Source organism: Calypte anna, chromosome Z (assembly GCF_003957555.1).
Source record: "Calypte anna isolate BGI_N300 chromosome Z, bCalAnn1_v1.p, whole genome shotgun sequence".
NCBI classification, from domain to species: domain Eukaryota; kingdom Metazoa; phylum Chordata; class Aves; order Apodiformes; family Trochilidae; genus Calypte; species Calypte anna.
Window position 1 is genome coordinate 20,840,710 of NC_044274.1, and position 23,045 is coordinate 20,863,754.

Consider the following 23,045-nt stretch of genomic DNA (forward strand, 5'->3'; position numbering starts at 1 on the left):
AAAAACTCATTTGCAGAAGAAAAATTCCAACCAGCATTTTCAGTTCTTAGGTCCAGCAAAACATAAATTTTTGAAGAGGAAAAGAGCAACAGCAGCATTCACTTTGCCGTAACACAACTGAAGATGAGACCATAGGAGTTATCAGCAAACATGTTTTTATGCCATTACTTGTTACCCATTGACTTGTTCAGAAATTACATGGAGCAATTTTGTATAGTTCTAGCACTTGATATTAGCAAAGCTGGAGAGATAAAGAATGAGTGCACAGAAAAAGTAAGATACTTTTTTTCTTTTGAGCCCCACTATTTATAAGGCTGCCTTGCACAGGCCGGGTCAGTTAGAGAGCTAAAAGATTGTCTGTCATGGGGATTGTCTTCATAAGGGGAAAACATGGTCTGCAAACTTACTGATGATCAGTGTAGTCTTGAATGACAGACAACGCTCATCCATGTGAAATGGATATGCAAAACAGAGATAAGGTAATAGAAGGAGTATTGCACGTATGGTGTAAGACATATTAAAGCAGTCTGTCTCAAGGTTCAAAAACAGTAAATCTGGAGCACAAGGATGTTCTAGCATTACTTTGAGTTGCCAAAATAAAGCTGTATAAGCACGTAATGTTACTGAATACTTTAGAGATGATCAGAGCTATGATATACAAGGAAAATCAGGTAAACAAATTGGAGGCTTAGACTCCTCTCTAACAATAGGCTGTTTGCTTCAGCATTTTGTTTTAGGAATACTTTGCTCGACTGAGCTGCAATAGCTAGAAATTTGAGTGTCTTCGCTGTTCTGGAGCTCTGGCATTTGATGGGCAGACCAAAAGTAGAGGTAAAAAGGACAGGCTGCTTAAGGACAGGCTACTTTGTGTCCACAGATTTATTGCTTAATAGTCAGCCACATTTGATACAAACAAAAAGATACTTGTTTGCTTGCACTCAACCTATTAAAGAGAGACAGCTGGCACTGCATAAATAACTTATTTTTGTTGCTTATTGTGTCCCAAATATTCTGGGTCATCTTTGAGTATTGTTAATAATCTTGTACAATCTTTGATGGAATTTAAAACAAACATTAAATAACGCATGGCTAAAAACTCCTTAGAATCTTCCATTTACTCTTGTTTTCAGCTATCAGTTAACTGATATTCTATTAGTTAACAGGTCATATTAATTAAATTAATATGACAATTAGTAGTAAATCAAAATGTTCGGAAGAAGCCTAAGTATTATGTAAACACTTTGGTAATATAAACACTATATAAAGTGTGTTGCTTCATAAAACTGTGGACAGATCTGTTTTTCATATACCCGTGGTTGATCAAAATTAGTTCCACTGATTTACTCTCATACCTTTCCTGTCAGAGATCTATTTTTTGCCTACATGGATGCTAGCCAATAATAATCTGATTTGTCCTCTCTACCCTTTTTAGTGCCTTTACTTTGAACTTTGAACTGTCCTTCCAAGTTTTAAATCTATTGAAAACAAACAGTAGCAATCCAGGTAACTGTTGAATCACTTTGAATATAACACTAAATTAAAGTTAATCTGAATGTATTACTTTAAACCGAAGTCTGACAGCTAACATAGACCTGAGTTACTGTGAGGGTCTCACCTTACAAAGTGATAAAATTTGGTGTTTACTCAAACACTTCAAACACAGAAAAAAATATTTAATGATACAAGGTTTTTGTGTTCTACTAGCAACATTCCTGTAATTTCTATAGACCTAGATGAATCTTAGGGCTAATATAACACTCCTTAAATGTACCACTTCTAGCCACGAGGGCAGCAAGGGACATGAATGATGCTGTGTTCTTTGCAGACATAACTGTCATTTAACAGCACTGACTCACAGAAGTAGTAACTCTACATAAAATATGCTATCAGACTGGTTGATGTGTTATCCTAAAATGGTGTGTTGAGGCAGTAAAGAGAAGTCACTGTTCTGAGCATCGGTTAAAAGGGCAGAGTCAGATGAAAATCTAGCCAACTTTCAAAAGTTACTTAAAAGCAGTTCTGTATTTTCCTACACATCTCTTAAATGACTTGTGAAGCTTACTTCCAGAAGCATCTCTTTTCTGCTAAGTGGCAGATTGACACAAAAAAAGAAACTGAAGTTAAAAAAAACCCCAAACAACAGTGAAGATAACCACAGACAAAAGTGTAAGCAGAGTAACCAGCGAATTACTTTTATTCAGCATTACTTGCAACAGCTGACAGGACTCAACAAGAAAGGTGTAAAGTTGACTCTGCTTCTTTCAGAAAAAGTGACCTGTGGAGAGACATGAAGCAGCAACCTGTTATTCAGTCGACCTTCATTCTGTCAGACCATAACTTTCCATGGAACAGATTTCTGCAAGAGCATCACAACATGCCACAATAAAAAATGCTTATTAACCTAAGTTTACCAGCAGTTTATACCTGGGGCAACACAGGACAAACTCAGATCTAAAATTTTCTTTTATGCTTCACTCCTTATATCCATCCACCCCACACTTTGTATGCAGACAGTAGAACCTTCATCTTGTCCTTGAATTTTCATAACAAGTAAACTTTGAGAAAATATTTTAACTATCATTGCACTGCAGTTGAGCATAAAAGGCTAGTAGTATTTGTATTTTTAAAGTACACTTCACACAAAACTATGTTTTTTTGTGGGGCTAGTCAGAATTACCACTGGATATTAGTAGTTACACCATTGTGTTTTCACTCATCAAGATAAGATCTATACAAATGACAACACAAATACTCTTGCTGAGATCAGGATGAATCAAACTAGTAAATGTTGCATAATGTTCACTGTGCAGATTCTGAAAGTTGGAACTGTAGACTGAATTTTTCAGTCATGATTTTTCAGTTCTCATATATTTCCAAGCAGTTGCCTTCTGAATGCTAATTTCAATTTCTTGTTGGCAGATCCACACACAGCATGTCACCAATGTTGCTATGGTTATACTCTCCATTTAGTAAACAGTATGAAATACCATGTTCAATGGCAATAACGCAACTTAGACAAATCCCTGCATACTCTTAAAGTGGTTTCTCTTCATTTACACTTAAAATCTGCATTAGAGGAGATTGCAGTTTCATTTCTGACTAACCACTGTAGGGGACACAATCACTTTTTAAGAAACACTCAAATCAGCAAGTGATTTTTCACTCCTAGGACTATCATTACAGACGTGGCAAGAGATCCCAAGCTAAGAGAAAATGTTGCCTCCTTCCTCTTAGCAGATCTGGTGACTGCAAGTCACAAGTACCAGATGGAGACTGTCACCACAGCATCAATTATTGGGAGAGAAAACTGCAAATTCTGCAAGGCCCAGAGCTATTTTAGGAGGATTTTCCTGATAGCAGAATCAGGCCAGGGTGGATCCAATTTCCCTGGCAGTAAATGTCACTTGGAGGGTGGAGCTGACAAGGGACTGGGCTTATACATTCATCCTTCAAATCTTACTTGTGCTAGTTTTGCCCTTCTCTTCCTCAGTTCTTCCACTCCTAACTCATACCCTACTGATTTCTCACTTTCTTTTTAAAGACAGGATCTCTACATTCCCTAGTGAACTTCAAAAGTAGCCATTCAACTGCAGTCAGTTTACTTTTGGTTTAAAAATCAAAAATCAAAGCCTTTATGTTTGCAGAGATAAATTGAAAGCTCAGAGTACGGTGCAAACCAACTTGGTAATATTTGTCCAAGTGTGCGTATGGAGAGCTCTGGTGCCTGTGCCGCTGCCCTAGGAACACTGAAAACCATGCTCAGGCTTTGCTGCTGCTCCAAACCTCTGAAGGCACAGATGAACAAGGTGATTTTTGTGCTGCCTGTAACAAACCTCTGAGCAGCACAGATTGAAATTACTAACCGGGAAGCAGTTCTGAGTTAGGGTACCGGAAAGATTCTTCCATCTGCCCACATTTGGGGAGAAATAACATGGTGTTGGAATTTCACTACAACTGGATGAACTCAGACACTCTACTGAGACCTGTCCCTGCCCAGAGGCTCCATTTTTTTAGAACCACTGTATTTTACACAAACACACCAGAATAGATTTCTATTCTCCTGTTCATGGACAACAACATCTGCAGGATAACTGATGGTGACATCTGCCTAATCTTGCAGTCACAGCACCTGACACACAGTATCTAGAATGTCTGAACCACACCACAAGCAGAGCCTGTATCTTTTCCCTCTGCAGGGCCCCAAGAGAGCCCAGCAGAGGACAGTGTCTAGTAGTAAGACAGCTGTCCTATGAATCCTGACTCATTTATCAAAGCGAAGATGCACGGATATGTATTAAGTATCACAGAATCCTTTCCTTTTCAGTAGTGAAACAGCCAAATCCTTGCAACTCCTAATCCCTCGCCAGAAGATCAAAGCACTGTCCAGAAATACTGGAGTACGTTGTAACACCATTATTCCAAGTGACAAAGAGCAGCAGAGGCATATCGCAGCCCATTCTAATCCCTAGAGCACAAAGGAGGAAAAAGAAGAATGCTCTCCCTTTCTATTAAGAGTTATTTCAAAAGCTAGATGTTGTTATTCAAACCAACTTCAAATGTTTAATATTGTTTAGTGACAGGCCACTAGGAAAAAACAACTAAATACCTACTCCAAGAAAGGGATTTCAGTGAAACCTTCAAAGCTATGGAAGCAGAATAAAGTACTGGTTTCTCTGAAAAATTTTACTGTAGACCTCTAACCAGAGCTTATCTCTACCTTCTGGATTTGATTACAAGGCTTATCTTAAGATAGGAGCTTTGGTACAATACCCAAGACTACAGGAAACGAAGAATACTAAAGAAGGAAAGCAAAGCAGATGTAGAGTCCACAAAGCATTAGTTGGGACAGTGCAGTACAGTGTACAATGAAGCAGTAGCATCTAAGTGCAGACAAAGGAACATGGGAAAGAAAAGAAAGCAATAGAAAGGCAAAGAGACAATGCAAATACGTAAAGTTGAGGTCTAAAATAAAGAGGAAAGATATATGTTGGTACGCTGTACTTAATTTTGAAAGCTGGCTTCTCCAAATGGATGCAGTATTCCACAGCTCACACTCCACTCACCATTGCAGAAATAATGTGGTAAAGCAAGTACACAACTGTCTTGGGCTACAATATTTGAAATATTTTCAAATGCCCGAGTTTTACTTAGTTAAACCCAGCCCCAAAAGCACCAAATGGCACTTCGCTTAACAATGGAGCTGACACCAAATGCTGCTATGAAGATACAAATTGAAGGTGAAATTTGAAGAGGGGAAAAAAAAAAGTGAAAATCTCCAAGATGTTTTACCTTTGCATTGGGTGTTTACTAGTTTTTTCTCAGTGCCTGGTCTTCTTTGAACAAATTAAGCTTAACTAGATGGCACAGATTTGTTTGCCATACAGAAAAATCTTGGTCTCAAATGTCACAGGTTGTCTGAACCATACAGAAGTGCATATATTTAGAGCACTACCTTGTAAGTTTGTCTCTGATTTATTTGAAGAAAAAAATAACCTGTAAATTCTGACTGTGTGTCCTGGTCCCAACAAAGCTACAGGAAGGTTTAGTATATTGTTCAAATGCTTGTAAACTTAGACTTTAATTACTAGTTGGAAACAGATGTTAAATCAACTGTTAAGAAAAAATTACACTCCAGCTCAGTTTCCCTAGCTTGCTAAATGCAGTCACTGGTGACCAAAATAGGGAAAGCAAACATTGCACCCATTTAACAACACCAGCTGTTAAAACAAGAATCATTTAAGTGTTGCCTAGCTATTGCTATCTTTTCTCTGCCTCCAAACCTTCAGGGGGGTCCTAAATTATAATTTGCAAAGGAAATGAAATCCACAAGAGACTGGCAAATAACCAAAGTGCTGGCCAGTGAGCTACACTTTCTCTTCCTTGCACTGCCGTCTTGGCTGTCCTGGTGGAGACAAAGAGGCACCAGCACAGCAAGGGTCTTACTGATACATACTGTATCTCTACAGTGTATAGGCAGAAGCTTGGTTTTAATATATTTAAGCTGTTTCCTTGTAAGTACAGCTCTCTTGCTATCATGAATTAATCTGGACTCAGGTTTGCTGAACTGGGAAAGAGAAGGTTTGGGGGAGTTGAATTGTTTGTACTTTCTTTTCTTTAAAGGTATTCTACCAGCACTTATCAACCTAGGAAATGGACTGCTAAGTATTTTAGCATATGTTGTTCCTTTGACACAGATGAAAATCTGGTTAAGTAATGCCTTTTGTTCCTGACCTTAGCAGACTGAAGTTTACATGATCTTCTTCACATATAGCTCCTGCCCAAGAATTATTATATTGCATGCCATACCAAAGTAGTTATTTGGTCAATGTTAGGAAGTCCAAAGTGAAGTGCTGTTTAAAGGGAGGAAGTCTGAGAAGATAGAAAGGTTTGTTAGTACTGGATGCTCAAGCACAAGAAGACTGTCCAATGTTTCCTTTTAAACCACCAGTCCACCTCACTTCTTGTACATTACATGTGCTGAGATGTTTGTAAATGTGCTGGTAGACATGTAGATCAGTGACATTTTGCACCTAATTAACTTCTGAACTGAAAATACTATACTTTTATACTATACTATAAGAGAAAATTCTATACAAAATTTTTTAAAACATGAAGTTTTCATTAAATTTGCTTTTACTTCAATATCAGAAAAAATACAATTATTTATAAATAAAGTTTACAAAACCTTATGACAAGAATAACATTGTCTGAGTATATATGAATTTTGCAACTCAGATCTATAGGAGGTTGTTGATCACAACAAGCCCAGAGGGGTGTTAAATCTAGATTCCTCTTAGAGACATGATTTTCTGCTTTAGACTTTTTGCAAATTTTAAGAAAGTTAAAACTTGAAAGAAAGGTAACACGCTCTTACTCATCTATTCCAAAACTTTGGAATTCTGAATGCTCTAAATCAATTAATCATGTTCAATTTTAAGAATTCATTTGGACATTATAATTTTACTTGTAACAGTGATGTTTTTATCCCTAATAACTTGATAATGAGCGGAACTGCCCCAACAGATATCACAACACAAGGCTCCTTATAAGGAAGAATAACTCATTTCCAGGGTCTATTCTCAATATATGTAAACTGAATGTGCTCATTCCTTGAGGAAATACAGAGGAGAATTAATTCACACAGTTCTGAGACTTGCATACACAATGTCCTCTCCTTCACTCCATCTCAGAATGACTTCATACATCAAGTATCAAACCACAAAAAGGCAGAAGACACAGAAATTAATGTCAGAAGGACATAGTTCTAACTAAGATGTTTGCATCTTTCCTTATTTTAGAATACTGGTGCAGCACAGTCAGTATTTTACATATGTTTTCCTAAATGCCTTTAGATTCTAGCTTCTCACTCCAGTTCTGGAATCATCACGCAATTTAACTAGAATAAAAAGGTGCATTTGAAAGGGCTCACTCAGTGACAGACTCTAAAAAGCTGGCAATATTTATACTAGAGTATTTGATATAAAAGGCTAGTAAAAGGTAAATGTTCTTTCCATAACTCCTTAAATTGAAAATACGTTCTGAACACAGTGAAGGAAACTGTTTTAAGAAAACATAACAAAACTGAAGATATTGCCCAACTACACTATTTTCTTCATTAACCAACCTGATGATGATAAATTCATTGATACTCATCACTATATTTTTTTCTGTATTTGAATTTCCAGAACCACTGCAGTGCAAAGGGCAGTGATATTCACTAGCTTTACCTACAGCAGTGTATTTCAAGCTTTCAAACATTGAAGGTCAAAATACATTTACTATCTGTAAAACCTACATCTTTCTTGTAAGAACTGAAGATCCTAGATACCTACAAGGCTTGAAGAAACAGGAGGAAAAGGACCTTGTTTAGCACTGTAAAGTCAGCTGTTTTAGTAGGTCCATCAGTCTTTCTTGTATTTTATTATTTTAGTGCTGTCACCTCATTTTTTTTTTATGGTTTTCCTTTTTTTTTTTTCCTTCTATTCTCCTTTCCAGAGCTCCCTCCTCTTCATCTCCGACCACCATAATGCCCTTCCAGCATTCAGGAATATGTTATGCAGTGCGTGAATCCAGATTCTTGTTCAGCTTCAATGCAGGAATACTGAATCTTGTCTTTCCAGATAAGTTTGAACCACCAGGGTGAATTATGTTGGCCAGTATTAGGTTGCCTGCCATCCATTTTTCTACATTTAGACCATTGTTTGCTATATGAAATTATTATTTTTAATTAGCACAACTGGTAGAAAGGTCAAGACCTGTATGTTTTACTGGAATGAGTAAAAATTACTGCATGTGGCCTAACATTATGAGCATTATTAAGAAGGAATTTCACTGAGTGGCAGACAGGGATGTCTTTCCAAGCAGCCCATAGAATATCCTTTTACTACATGCAGGAAGTTAACCAGGTCCAGGATGCTGTTTTGCAGCCATTCCTTTCTCTCTGCATAGCTCTGGAACACAGACCTCCTGGAACTGTAAGGCAGAAAAAGAGGAAAGGAATGCTCATCGCAGTAAGGTCTTGATTGTTCATAAGATGAACTCTCACTGAAAGAAAAAATAAGTAGGCATTCAAATACAGTTCACGTATGGCTTAACACATTTTCATTTCCTCCCTAGAGTTGAGATCTTCCTTCTCACTTGCCTTCAGGAAGGGGCAATACCAGCATGACAAAGGAACCTCAGCCTCAGATGGTAATTTGCAAGCTGTTATGGTGCTACATCACTGCAGAGGGAGCCCAAAGTGCTTATAGCACAATGTCAAGAGAAGAGATGCCACTATCTCTTCACGGGCTCCCTAGCTCAGAAATAAAAAAGGTTCACCAGCATCCTGTGTAGCTATTAATATTCAAACTTGATGGGAAGTAGCTACTCCTGCTGAGTGGTAGATGGATAAAAGAGGTGGATCTGTGGGCCTGATTTTCTCCAGGACTGCTTAAGGAAATTTAATAATTTCTGCCCAGATCTCAAAAGACTGAAGAACAACTAAGTTGAGATGACTGCCACAGGGGCTACTTCTGCTTATTATGGATGCTTTGTATTTCACTGGCATTCCTCTCCCTCTTTTTATTTCTCAGTTTCTACTGTAAAGTTTCTTTAATGTGACAGGAAGAATTGTACCAGCAGCATTAGTGTGCTATTTTTATTGCAGCAGGTGCTAAGGCCTGGTAAGGAATAGTCACCAATTTAGAGCATTTTTTTCTAGGCATTTGTTTAAAGCAGAAATAGCACTAGAACAATGCAGAGGAAAAACTGCTTTGAGATGTGAACAATTATTACCAAAGAGTAAGTGATGGGTAAAAAATAAAACAATTTTCCTCTGCTCTTATACATATGCAATCATGAAATTTTTTTTACCTTCTACCAATTCCATTTCTCACCTCTCAGAACTACCAAAATCAGTACCATACTAATAGTTAAATAAAGTATTAAATCTTCATATCTGGCCTGTAGCATTTGGGCTTCCTAACAACCTCGAGAGTTAACTTGAATTAAGTTTATAAGTCCAGGAGATAACTTATAAAATATAGCCTAAATTCAGCAACAGGAGACTTACGATCCAAGCACGGTATCTCTGAACTTAGGAAACTGGCACCTCGATAGCAGCTGTTTTGTGTGGTCTATACTGAGAAACAGAAGCCTCAGTCCACACTCACTTCTTACCCAGAAGGTAGCCCTCACGATTCCAAAGAAAAAAACTTGTAGCATATTAGGAAAAATAAACTATGCAAAGCCTAGTTTAAGCTCTATCTGTAGTTTGCAATTTCAGCTCCTTCGTTAAAAACTTTTACCCATTTTCCTAGCATAAGCAACTGACAGTAGTAAAGGCAAAAAAACCCAGCAAACCAACAAAAAAACAACAAAAAAACCCCCCAAAACAAAACCAAAACAAAAAATAACCCCCTCGCACCTTTTTTTATATGAAAACTGAGTTTTCATATAAAAACCCGTCCACAACCAGCAGGAAACAATTTTCTTACCTGCGAAATTACAAATCAGCACTACTGCCTAAGAGCTTACTAGCATATTAAAAAGTCGGTACTTGCATATTCTAAACCCTCTTCAGGTTTCTGTGGTTCTTTAAAAATCAAAGTCATCAAGTCAAGTATGTTTAATTCCATTTCCCATTCTTTGTTTCAACGTAAAAAGCAGTTTCTGCAAAGCTCTTCAATTCCACCGTTCAGAAAATAAAACTATTGTTCCTGTCAGGGGATCTGATGGAAAACAAAAACTAGATGTCCCGTTCACAGCCATTGCGATGCCACCCACGCGTCCGGGCACCCTACATGCTGCGCGACTGCATTACCCGGCTGCCCACCGCCCAACCCAAGGTTTGCATTGCATCATGGAAAATGTAGTCTAACTGGGTAAACCAGCCCGCCTCAGTGAAGCCACCAGGCACCCAAATCGCGACTTCTTGCACTGCACGTTAGCAATTCGTGCAGTTCATGGTTAAACCCAAGTCAGGTGGGCAGGTAATGCTTTCAACTATGCACCGCCAAAAATGCTGTTTCCAAGCTCAAGTTCCAAAATATCCGATCAAGGGAAAATGTTGATTGCTTGCTCTAAAACAATGAATCAACGTCTTCCTCTCCGTAGGAAATACGCTGTCGGCTTTATTTGCTGGCCCGGATCCATATTGTACAGTACCTTCAAAATATTTTATATTAGCAGCGCGGCTGTAACCGGGTCCAAAACTCTCCGCTGCGCAGGAGCCTGACCTCCTCAGCCGGCCACTGTGGTGCACTGCCTCCCCCTCCCCCCTTTTTTTTTCTTTTCAAGGCGGCCTTCTAGTTTGAGTCGTCGGTACGATCCCGAACAGTATGGGCTGCTTTCCCTCTCTTTCCTTCTTTCTTTTCTTTCTGCCTTTCTAATGAATAGAGACACACCAAAGGAATCCTTGCCACTTGACACCCTATTGATGCAGCCCCACAGCTTGCTAAAAATCTCCCGTCACAGGGGCTCACCACCCCCCCAGGCTGCTCACAGGCAAACACTTCCCCCGACCCCCTCCCCAGTGCAATACCGAAGCGAACACAAGGCGCTTAACTGCGTCCCACCGCGGTGTCTATGGGCCCTAGCTCCCTCACCTTGGCCTACCGAAGAGCTTCCAACTGGCACCATCAGCGAAGCGAACCGCTGGTCGGTAGCGCGCCGGATATCAGAGGCACAGCAGCTACCGTAGGGCTCCTAACAGAGGGGAAACATGGTAAAGCCCACATTAGCCAGCCTCTAGGGCAGGAGCCGACGCATTTTCTCCTGTCTGGAGGAGGGCGTGGGTGCGTGCCTGAGCGGCTACCGTATTTTCCAGCTGTTTTCCAACCCTAACCCCTGCCCGTCAGCCCGCTTTCTCAGCAGAGGTGACCGGGTTGAGGCAACGACAGCCCCGCCCCCGCATTCCATTTCCTACATGGTGGCAGAAAGGGGAGCCGCCGGCCACGCCCCCCTTTTCCCACCACTCGCGCGAGGCGCGCTAGGGCTTGCGCGCGTGACATCAGCGAGGGGGCGGGGGCCGGAAGGAGAGGGAGACGGGGTTTGTTAGAGGGGTGAGGCGCGCACCACCCCCGCGACAGCGCCCGGAACGAGCCCTTCCTCAGGCCGTTCTATTTACGTTTGTGGCGGCTATTTGCATAAGGCCACGCCCCCTGTTTCATATAAGGGCAGAGGGGGCGTGTCCGGAGGGGATGGGGGGGGCTCGCGGCCGTTCGTTGCCTTCCTGGAGTCGGTTATAGGGTACAGGCACTTCCGCTGCCTGCTTAGAAGCGGCGCGATCATGGCGGAGCGCGGTCAGCTACCTCCCCCTGCCAAGCGTCTCTGCTGCAGACCTGGCTATGGCTCGGGGTGCAGGCCGGGCCAGCGGGCGGGCAGCACTGGACCTGGCAGCGGGGTGCTCTGCGCCGGACCTTCCTCTGCAGCTGCCGCCGCCGCGTTGGGACTGCTGCCGCTTGGCAAGACCCAGAGCCCCGAGTCCTTGCTGGATATCGCGGCTCGCAAGGTGGCGGAGAAGTGGCCCTTCCAGCGGGTGGAGGAGCGGTTCGAGCGGATTCCGGAGCCAGTGCAGCGCAGGATCGTCTACTGGTCCTTCCCCCGCAGCGAGAGGGAAATATGCATGTACTCCTCCTTCAACACTGGCGCAGAGGACCCTGTCACCGTCCCCGGGGGTGCCGGCACGGCGCCCGGCGGGGCCGCGGATGCCGCCGCGGCCGCTGACGAGAACCGCCTGCCCTTCCGCAGGGGCATCGCTCTACTTGACGGCGGCTGCGTCGATAACGTCCTGCAAGTCGGTGAGTCACCGGCCGGGGCCGCGCTCCGAAGACGGGCCGCTGCCGGTCGGGCAAGGTGCCGCCGGCCTCCCCCGCTGCGTCTCTCCCCCTGTGTGTCACCCGCCTGCCCTCTGGGCAGCCGCCTCCCGCCTGCCTTCCCTCCGCTGGCCCGGCGACCGGAGCCTGGCCGCCTCTTCCCTCAGACCCCGGGAAGGGGGGGGGAAATGTTGGGCAGCGCGAGCGGGGAGCAGCCGCTCGCAGTTCGGCCCGTATGAGCCCTTCACTCCCCGGCTGTAATGCGGGACGGGCAACTTCCTGCGTCGGTCTCCACCCCCTCGCACCCAGGACACGGAGTATAGCTCCCTTGCTTCGTGACACGGCCGCATCCCCGTCCCCCGCCGCCGGGCGCGCCTCCCCCGCCTGTCCCTTTAACTCGCTCCCGCCCCCCACCGTGGTGTGCCCGCTCCCGGTAATCCAGCCCGTGTAATGCCGTTTGGCTCTGACCCCTCCCCGCGCCCACCCCAGGTAATCCGGGTCATCGCCTTACCCCGAGCCACAATAGCGAGGAGATGCCGCCCCCCCATCCCGGGGGTACCGCCGGTGGAAATGAATCAGCAGAAGGACGGCTGGCGGGGAAAGGGGTGGGGGGAGTGGGGGCGGGTTGTGTCGCCGTCCAAAATAAAGACATAAAAACCGTGCGAGGCCTCGGCAATGGCTCTGCGGAGGGGGGAGGGAGTGGGGACGTACTTAGAAGGGAGGGATCTGCGAACAAAGGCATTTCTAGGGCAGCGGCGGCGGTGAACAGGAGGGAGGGGGGCGCGATCCACCCCGCCTGGAGGGGTTTAGAGGGGTGTATGCGCTTTGGGATGAACTGCTTCGAGACAAGAGAGGGAGAAATGCTGCTCTTCCTCCTCCTGGAACAATATCTCTCCCACCACCCCCTTCCTCCTTCACACAGCCACCGCCTGCCGCTGCTCTTCACCCGCTGCGGGCGCCCCTGTTTAACTCCTCCCTGCCTGTGTTTAAAGGGCTGCAGAGGTGTGTACCCCCCACTTTTGAGGGCCTGCCTGCCTGGGGCCCCTCCCCCCTCCCCGTCACTGAATGGCGAGGGCGAGACGCCCCCGACAGACAGCACCCCCTCCCCGCCAACCGGTGGTGCGTGATGCTCTTTGTGCGAACCGACCACTTTGTTCTCATTTTAATGTTTGTGTGTGAGTTTTCTGTTTGGGTTTTTTTCCTTCCCAGTTTTCTGTCGCTTCCACTCCTCCTCCCCCGAAAAAGGGAAGCCTGACAAAAGAAGCTGCTGCTGGCCTTTTGTTAGCGACGGAGGCTTGGGCTGAGGGGGTACGCTGGGATTTCCCCCCTGCACTCCCTCTCCAAAAAATGTACCGTCCAGCCTGCTGCGGATTTGACTTGGCGGGCAGCTTGCAAACGTGCTAATTTTTTCCCCGAAGGGGAGCCGTGTCTCTGTGCCTAGGCTCAATACTCTTCTAGGAGGAGTTTAATCTTCCAATCTTTTTTTTTTGTTGTTGGTTGGTTGTTTTTCTTGGTTTTTTAAATCTAGTGAGTTTACTCAGAAGTTTTATCTTTTGGCTTTTTCATTCCAAAGGTCTGAGGCACGTAGGTAGTTCCTTAGGAGTGGCAAAACCAGAAGAAGGGTTTTTTTTTTTTGATTGGCAATGCTGACATTCCCCCCTCTCCTACCCCCTCCTTTTGCTTGCACTAGGTTCTGTTTGCAAGCGAAGAGGAATGACAGGAGTGCACATAGGGAGGGTTTCTTGGCTGATTACATTTAAGCAGGAATTCACTGTGAAAATAAAGCCAAAGGGTGATAAATATGCAGTCTTCTCTAGGAGACAGACACCCAGCGTGGGCTTTGCTTCACTTGCTTTCAGCAGTGGAATAGGCCTTGGAGAGTAGGTCTGAAAGCAAAAAAAGTAACTTTTTGTATGGCTTTGAAAGGGGAGGGGGGACATTGAGTAATGTTGGCAAGGGTCAATGTGAAGAAAGAAAATACGCATAAATACAACTGAAGTGTTGACTGCTGCTTCTGGAGCCCTTAAACAGATTCCAAGCAAGTGCTATACCTACTGAAAATATATTTGCTTTTTTTTTTTTTTTTTTTTTTTTACTTTGTTTGGTGTGTTTTGTTTCTGCAACCTTGTGTGAGCCTCCTGAAAGGCTGCACAAAAATAGTAGTGGAAAGTAGTGAAGTGAAACGTCAGTTTTTCTGACAGGCCTTTGGTTTGCCTGGTGAGGGAGTCATGGAACACTTCAGTAGGTTGGTTCCTGTTGTAGGAAAGAGTTTATGTAATTTGGGTATGTAGCCGTGTCATTAGGTTGGCTCTTGCTGTTGAGATAGTCCTTGTGAAGCAAAGAGGGGCAACTATTAAAGCCAGTTCAAACAGGGTGAGTTATACTGGGTGGAGAATGGAATTGGTTCTGTAAAATAGGACTGAATACATAGTATTCAGGAAAACTTAACTTTCACTTTATGTGGGTGCATGTTTAGTGATCATATAAACGTGAACTCTGTTCTTTGCAGTATGAGTAATGGAAACTCTGTAAATGTTTACTATTGTACTATGGAAAAGTATAGTTATTGGACTAAGTGTATTTTATTACATACCAATTCTAACAGCCTTTCTTGTAACATAAAGCATTACTATAAACAGGGAATGCAGGATTCTATTTCTGAAGGAGACATCTCATTTAATGGATATATTTGCTTCTGAATGCTACAATTTTTTTTCCAGTTTAGCCTGGAATAAACATTCAGCCACTTTTATTATGTCAACTCTTTTCAGCCAGGATAACTTGCTGTGCTCTGCTAAAAATATTCATATCATTCTAGTTCATGCCTCTCAGCTTCACCTCATGTGTGACAAGAAGAAAATCCTAAATAAAAGGAAGATTTCACATTAGTGATACACACAAATAATGTTCTTAATAATCAAACAATAAAGCTGTCTGCTAGCCTTTTTGGAAGTTGAATGATACTGTCTGAGTGTAATAGTTAGCATCATTTAATTTTGAAAGATTTTTCTCAAAAAAAGTTGGCTTCACAATTCTATTTTCATCTAATTTTTTATAGCTTTTTTATATGTTGCTTTTGCTTTTGTGCAGCTTTCTTAGTTTATTTAAAAAGAAAATTAGAAGGCAGGATTCTAAAGCAGGAGTTTTCAACTTCATAAACCAGAGCTTTTCTATCATACATTATTTTAATTTATTTCAGTGCTAGTATTTTTAGTATAAATTGTATTCTAAACGTGAAAGTGCTTTGAGTAAATACAACAATCTGAAGGGAAAGTAAGAAATTGACTGTGTTTCATTTGGCCAAATTGGTGAAGATGCCAGAATTGAGCAGACAGTTTTAGATGGCCAAGTGTGTATTTGGTTTCTGAGGTTAGTCCTAACTTAGCATGTAGTGCAGTGTTTTTGTCACAGCTGTGGCTGTCAAGGTTAGGAAGAGGTGTGATCCCTCAGTAGCACAGTTGACCTGGTGAGAGCCCTTACTGCAGCTATTCCAGGAGAAGGAAAAAAAGCCCGTTGCCTCTGTTGATACGACTCCTCTTGCTTGGGAGGAGACTGCCTTGGCTGTAGTGCTGCAGACCTTGGCTTTACTGCTGTAGGTGCATCTGCATTAGAAGTACTTAAAGTGATTTCTTGATATGTCACGTAAATGCTCATAGAGTATCCTTGGCTGTCTTTAATTTGAGGTCTGTTTGTCTTTGTTGCATAGACCCCGCTTGCTCATACACATCTTCCTTTAAGGCTTTACAGTCCTTTCCATGGCAGTGTTGTCCTGAAAGCAAATAACTGACATCAGCAGCATGAGGCTCTGTAATCACAGTAGTCATGCCTCTTAGGTATGAATGGCAAGGGAGTGAGTTGGAGGGAAGAGACTGTTAGGGAAGGAAAATAATGTCAGGAATTAATTGGCTGGCACTTTCCACAGCTCTAGAATTCAATGTGAATGTGAGCTAGAAAGCTGCCCTGTCTGAAGCAGGTTCAACTGAGCTATATCATAACTGTGGAGCTGCAGGCTGTTTTTTCTGGAGCCGCTTGGTGTTTCGTTATTTGTGGATGTAAGCAAAATGCTTTTTAAAGAAAAAAAAAAAGTAAAATTTCTCAAGTATAAAATAATGGTTGTCACTCCCATTTTTTCATTGTTTCTTAAATGAAGTTAAAGACTTTTATTTTTTCCTCCTCTTTTAAGAAATATTCTGCCTCAGAGGGTTTTTACTATCAGATGATTTACAGATGGTTATTGCCCTGCTTTTTATCTTTTTGTTCCTTATAAATATAAGCTGAAAATTTGATGATGGCTTTAAAAACCAGGAAAAAACTTTTTTTTTTTTCACAGGAAGGAGAGAAAGCATTGCAAGAGCATGTTGGTAACAGGTATTCCTGTGGAATGTGTATTGTAGTTAGCAAATTTCAAATCCTTCTAGTTGATGGTTTAAGTTAATGTTTCTTTTGTCTCTCTAGCCATCTTTACTCAAAATAATGTGAAGTTGTAGAACAAGTAAAGCAGCTCTTCCTTCAAGATTTAGTTTTTTAAGTGCCAGTGTGTCTACACATTGCATTTATGTGTGTGTATATGTGAAACGTTTTTCTGTTGATAAAACCACACCTGTTGATAAAACCACAAAGTATTTTATTAGCAGAACTGGCTGAAATATTTTTGTGCTGGGAGCTGAAATGTGCCTATCAGCAGACAGGGTGGTCTTCACTGCATTATATATATATATATGTATATAATTGTTGATTCAACCTATAGGACACATGGATATATTAATTTTTTTTAAATGTAATGCATATAGTACTAAGTTGCATAACAGAACAAAGGCTGTCTTTTGTTGAGATACAAACACCATGTTTTGCAATAACTATGTGGTATTCTGTGGTACCAAATTGTTTGGTATGTATAGTGACCTCTTTCCAAGAGGAAAAGGGTATGTTAAACTCTGCCTGTTAGAGGAGGAGAAGTTTATCTGCTGAAAGGAACAAGCATGGTTTCTCATGCAGTCAGCCTGATGTCAGGGCTTGGTTAGGAATGTATGACTAAAAACCAGTAATCCAGAATTTGTTAACACAATATTGCAGTAGAAGAGTAAACAAATGATGTCTAACTTTTTGCTGGACTTTTTCTGACTTAGTTCCAAGACCACTAGTCTTGTGAAAATACCTTCATTGATTCCAGTTTCAATTTGCCTTAAGAAATAACTACGAATATTTCCAAGTTCCAGAACTGAAAGAAGTAAACTATTTTTTATATATTTCTTCCTGAGAGGGAGAATTCTGAATAGCTTCCAGTTTCCTTGTTAGAGTTGGAATGCAATGCATTAATTAAGGAATGCGCAATCTATTTTCAGTGTGTGCTCTGGTGTACTATCCTTGACCTTGAATTATTTCTCTGAAAACCCTAAAAAAAAAACCAAAACAGACAGACAAGAAAAAAAAAAAACTTTTTCCAAGGCCAAATCACTCAACATGGAAAAACTTGTAAAGTAGCTCATGTTGTATTTTTCAGATTTCTAAAAATACCTAATCTGGATTTCAAGAGAAAGTGAGCCTTTTAGGTTGATATCAAGATATGCAAATAAAAACTTCAGACTATCTGTGTGATTATGAATAGTAAAATAAATATGGTAGGACAGTGCCAATACTTGTCTAGAATTTATTTGGTTTTTAAGGAGAAAAAGGATTGTAAATTGTTCCCCATTATGTTTTTTAAAACAAAGAATCTTTTCTATTAAACTTTTATGTTGGGTTGACCTAACAATTTTTTCATAGTTTTTTTTTAGGTCAGTTTTAATGTTTCTCATGTTTCATTGTTCCCTTCAAGGATTTCCTTGCTTCCAAGAAAATTTTTTTTCATTGTCAAAGCTTGCTTTCTGTTTTAGATAGTGATTCCATCTCTGTGTATGATCAGATGTTTTGGTATGTACCTGATTTTGAGCCAGCTGTCATGCCAGCAACTGATGCTACTGTGTGCACTCACGCTCTCTCTACTCTTAACTTTCAGAGACAGTTAACTGGAAGCAAAATCTGTGTGATGGTAGACTGGACCTATTAGAGGGTCAGCATTGGGCAAACTGGTTTTCTTTAAAATAATTAGCTTGTTGCTGTGTTTTGCCATATAATTTGCTTCTTTTAATCAATCTGTTAGAAGTGAACTCTTACATAAGACTGGTAAAGTTCTAATTTAAAAAAAAACCTACTTTGAGTGAAAAGTATCATATTGCCATGTCTGGTAATTTTCACTGGTGAAAAATAAAGTAATATGATGGCACGCATGGTTCAGTGTCATCAGCTGTTTAGGTATTCTAGTTATATCAAGATAAATAAGGAAGTTTTTTACCAGTGTAACTAAATATGAGTGCGAAGATATGGTAATACAGGAATGCAGTTGACATCCCCTGTTTACTGTTTAGCTGTTTTTTCTTTGTGAATTCAGTGTGAGAATTTACTGCATCTTTAAAAGAAAAAAAAAGGCAAAAAAGAAAGCCAAAAAGGACCACAGTATTTTAACTCACAAAAGCTACCCTAATCTATGAATATGCTGTCTGTGACAGGAACTAACTTGGCATTTTAAAAAAACTTACATGTGAAACAAGGGCGCAGATTTAACGTGAATTCTGATTGCTTGGAATGCAGTCATCCTGACAGCATGTGAATACTTGAGTACTGTCCAACAACTGTACTTATTCTGGGAGATCTGTCTCCTTGAACTTCTAGTTTTTTCTTGCTTTACTTTCTAAGACTACGTATGTAAAATGCTTCTCTCAGCGGGATATGTATGCAGCCCTTGACATGGCACTGACCTTCTATGAGCTGGATTACTAGAGATGCTTGTACTGTATGCTGGTTTGCATTCTCCTCCTAGCTATGTGCCAATTACCATGATTTATGTGATACCCTTGCAGAGCATTAAGCTGCTGTCCTCTGGAAAGTAGGAGTATGAAACCAGTCTTATTTGCTTTGACCTTGCTATTGAACATCTTGAAAACTTGTGATGTAAGTCACTATCTTGAAATAGATTTTTCTAACTTAAGTCTGCAAATGTGCAAACAAGTCAGACAAGTATAGCCTTTTAGTAGTAACTGCAGTGTAGAGAATTCCTTTGTGGTTAAGTCAGACCTGATAAAAGGCCTCCTGTAGGTGCTGAGAGGTCACACAAAACACATTTTCTGATTTGACACAGTTCAACATAGACAGAAGTGTCTCCTAACATGGGCTTTTTACCAGCACTTTATTAAACCCTTTTGAAAAATGAAAAACAAACTGTTAAAAAGGGGAGTCTTTAAAAATGCATAATTTATATTTCAAGGTAATAGTGATGCACACCGTCACACACTTTAAAAATTAGAGCTTCATCTCATGATTATTTTTACTCTAACCCTATACTCCTTATTGCAAGTGAATGCATTTGACAGTCTGAAAGTTTTTTGTTTTAGCAGTGTACGGGTAATGCCTTAGTTGGAAGGATGCAGTAAAACCTGTCAGTAAGTTTGAATTCACACTAGTAGACCTAACTGATCAGATAAATTGGAAGTTCATTTACTGAATTAATGTGCTAGAAATTCAGGTGACTTTTGTCCTGCTTTATTTACCAGTCTGCCTGTTTACATATTTTACTGTTAATTGGTGTCAGACCTTAATACATTATGATATTGTTGGAAAAACAAGTGGAGAAAATGGAGTGATAGGAAGGAATTTCACAGAAGCAGGCTGGGGTTTTTTTTTCTCACAAAAGTTAATTGCATTTAAAAAATTGTTTTAAAAGTTGGGTAAACCAAATGTTGCAGAGCTGTATTACTTCTAAGAAATGAAGACAGTTTGTACACATGCCAAGTTTAACTACTAACTCGTTACTGATAGTGGGTAGTAATACAAATACAGTCCAGGAGCTGTGCAGCTGACTAAAATGCTTAATTTATACTGATTAATGAAATCAAGAATATTCAACCACTGAGGCACTTAAAATAGGATAAACTGTTCTATGAAGTGTCAGACAATTTAGTCCTTAATAAAGTAGAGGATCAAGTTTGCATATATTAAGTATTTTTAAACTTGTGTTAAAAGCAAGGTTTTTGGTTCAAAGGCTTTTACCAGCTCTGTCCCTCTTGGATTTGTTTCCTTATGTTTAACGTTTGATTCTTGCTTGTCTTCTAGTGGCCGGCCATCTCTCTGCACACCAGTGGTCATCTGTGGGTGGCAGCACAAACTCTCTTGCCAAATCAGGGTCTACCTTACCTTTCTTAAGAGTGACTGGTGAAGTTTGTTACTTGTATTTACTTTCCACATTTGACTTCGATATTTTGACTGGCCTAAAGTTGCTAGAGTACTAGTCCATACTGAGTGATTAAAAAAAATTATGGAATTGATAATACATTTATGGAAAGTGTAAATAAATTCAGCTAGTGTGGTGTTCAGGGTCTCATTATGCTTGGTGTTTGGTCACTTTTGCCGCTACAGCTTTGGCTGTGAAAGGTCAGATAAAACGTTTGTGCTGAGAATTCATTAACAAATACATCTACAGATAATCTTCTGGAAAATGTGAGTGAATCTGCAAAGCTGAGTAGAGAACCTTTTATCAGGTGATTGATGACTTGCATGGCTGTTGTCTCAAGGAAGCACTAACTTTGCTTCTGTTTGTGGAATACAATGCACTGCTTTGTGAGGGTGAAAAGTGGTTTTAGTAAAACACTCTTTTGCATATTTACAAAGCTGGCCTTAGTGGTCACATTAAACACTGCTTCAAGACAGTTCTGCTGTGTCCACTGATTTTAAAAGTTCAAGAACAGGGAAAAATGGGTGGTCCAAAAGAATTGTTTAATGTATTAGCTGAAGGAAGGAAACCTGGGGCACTTCTGTTCTGATATACTATGTTATGACCAATAACAACTGCTACAACTGTCTCTGCTTCTGCTGTTGTACTTGAAAAATGAGTCTTAGTTCCTGCACTGATTTGGGTTGTAAACCCAAAGCTTGCAAACTGACTACAAATAGTGTCTTGGGAATAAAATATTAAGTCCCTTATATTCTGTATCTGTCTGGATTTAGTGTATCTGTATTACACAGAAGCAGAAAACTTCAATTTTGCTTTTTCTAGTGCAGAGTGATGAGTGTGACTTAAAATGTGTAGCTGTTTTTTAGCTTTTTGTTATTGCAAGCCATGACATGAGAGAGCCATCATGCAGCTTTCCTGGTCAAATCTAAATGGATGATTAGAGGTGACATCAGCTAAATATATTGCAAATGCATGAACCGTAGGCAGTGACAGGGAAGGGGACTTGATGTATAGGTTCTGTGACAGTCTGATGGGGATAAGGAAACTGAGAATAATTAGTGCTACTTAAAAATTTTAGAAGCAGCATAGCACTTCGACTGAAAACTGTCAGTAAAACTATCTTTGTCATGTATCCTGGCAGTAATTTACAGGCATTATTTCTTGATAGTTACGTAGAGGATCTTGGCTGTTTAATGGCAGGAGTGAAATGTTCAGGAGTAAAGAAGAGTTTGAGTAAGATGTACTTGAACAGAGGTAGTAATGTACTGAGTAGACCATATTTGAGAGGCTGGGAAGAGAAATGGGGAAGTACTGATTCCTCAGATAAGGTAGAGGTCAAAGACGTCAGTAGATCTCTGAAAAGCTGTATTTAGGAAAAAGCTGAAGGACTGCCCCCTCTTTACGGTCTGCTTCCAATAAGTTTTAGAAACAGCAATAAGGAAACTAAGGAAATATTTATGAAATGAAACAGAGCTTTCAAAATGGAAAGCAGGTTGGCAAACTAATTTGTCTGCTCTGCTTTAAGTTATGAAGTTGGTGTTCTGTCACTCTCTTCAACCTTATGTCCCAATTTCAATTTTTGATATAAGCTGTGATGCACAAAAGAAATGCTTTTTCAGAAACTCATAGTAGTGAATATCTGTGGTACCTGCATTTATGAACAAGAGCTATTTGTTTTTTTCAGGGCTCTATATTGGGCTGACCTGGGTCTAACAATGGAAGGTGCAGTGAGGAAAGAAAGGATTTTTAAGAGTGATTTACAGCTTTGTTAGGTATTTCTTTGTATGAAGTTAGGAAGTAGTGGGAAAGAGGTAGTGAACCGTCTTGAGGCATTACAGTGGTGATTAAAGGAAATGGAGAGTTCTTCTTGTGGATCGGAGGCCATATGAAAGACATACCTGAAACTGCTAAAGGTTCACAATAAGCAGTAAAGCGTGAAAACAGAACAAGTGTGAGCACTGTGATCTCAGTGATTCCAGCTACTAATTGTAATAAGTAAAATTTTGGGGGGTAAAAAAATCACAAAAGACAGCAAAGAGGCACAGAGAATAAAAGCAGAACTTATATAAGAGTGAAACAGCAAGTATTAGAGAAAAAACTGTCCCAAGTAGTCAGCAGCCCATCCTTAAGACATAAGCCTGCAAGACAGATGAAAGGGCTGGGAAGGAGTACTCCCCACAATGTATCTTGGTTATATAATTGAGCATGAGGTAGAAAACACCAACTAATTGGGCTCACTGGATTAACATCTCACCTGTATGTTTATGTACTATTAGCATACTAAAATACCCATACATAGGCTAGAGGGATACCTACTAAGAAAAAGCCCCTGCTCCTCAAGCATGTGAAGTGGTATTTTTAAACATTGCCACTTAAAATGGAAGTGAAGCACTAGTTAACCAGTCACATGTATCTGTAAGTAATGTGCAGAGGGACAAGGAAGGGTACTGATGTGGTCAGAAAACTGAATACTCGCAGCATGTAGA

The 23,045-nt window shown here is 40.9% G+C and overlaps 1 protein-coding gene and 1 long non-coding RNA gene across 7 annotated transcripts in view; one reads left to right on the forward strand and one right to left on the reverse strand.

Annotated features, from left to right (window-relative positions):
• Positions 1-2,187: 2,187 nt before the first annotated feature.
• LOC115599901 lies at positions 2,188-12,905 on the reverse strand. 3 transcript variants are annotated; one of them, XR_003988684.1, is made up of 3 exons: positions 12,808-12,905; positions 11,088-11,187; positions 2,188-2,275 (listed from the first exon to the last, which is right to left on the reverse strand). It is a non-coding gene; the product is annotated as an uncharacterized LOC115599901 (long non-coding RNA). The 3 variants fall into 3 exon arrangements; XR_003988686.1 differs by lacking the exons at positions 2,188-2,275; positions 12,808-12,905 and adding exons at positions 8,468-8,544; positions 11,823-11,932; XR_003988685.1 differs by lacking the exons at positions 2,188-2,275; positions 12,808-12,905 and adding exons at positions 8,468-8,544; positions 11,297-11,676.
• ZSWIM6 (zinc finger SWIM-type containing 6) overlaps positions 11,738-23,045 on the forward strand; it is a 120,668-nt gene continuing 109,360 nt past the window's right edge. The window contains exon 1 of one of the 4 annotated variants that reach the window (XM_030467540.1): positions 11,738-12,281. In XM_030467540.1, coding sequence (XP_030323400.1) covers positions 11,771-12,281 — 511 coding nt within the window. In that variant the 5' untranslated portion in view covers positions 11,738-11,770. Of the gene's footprint in view, positions 12,282-13,246; positions 13,299-23,045 lie in introns of those variants that run through there. The other 3 variants (XM_030467537.1, XM_030467538.1, XM_030467539.1) reach the window with 3 other exon arrangements.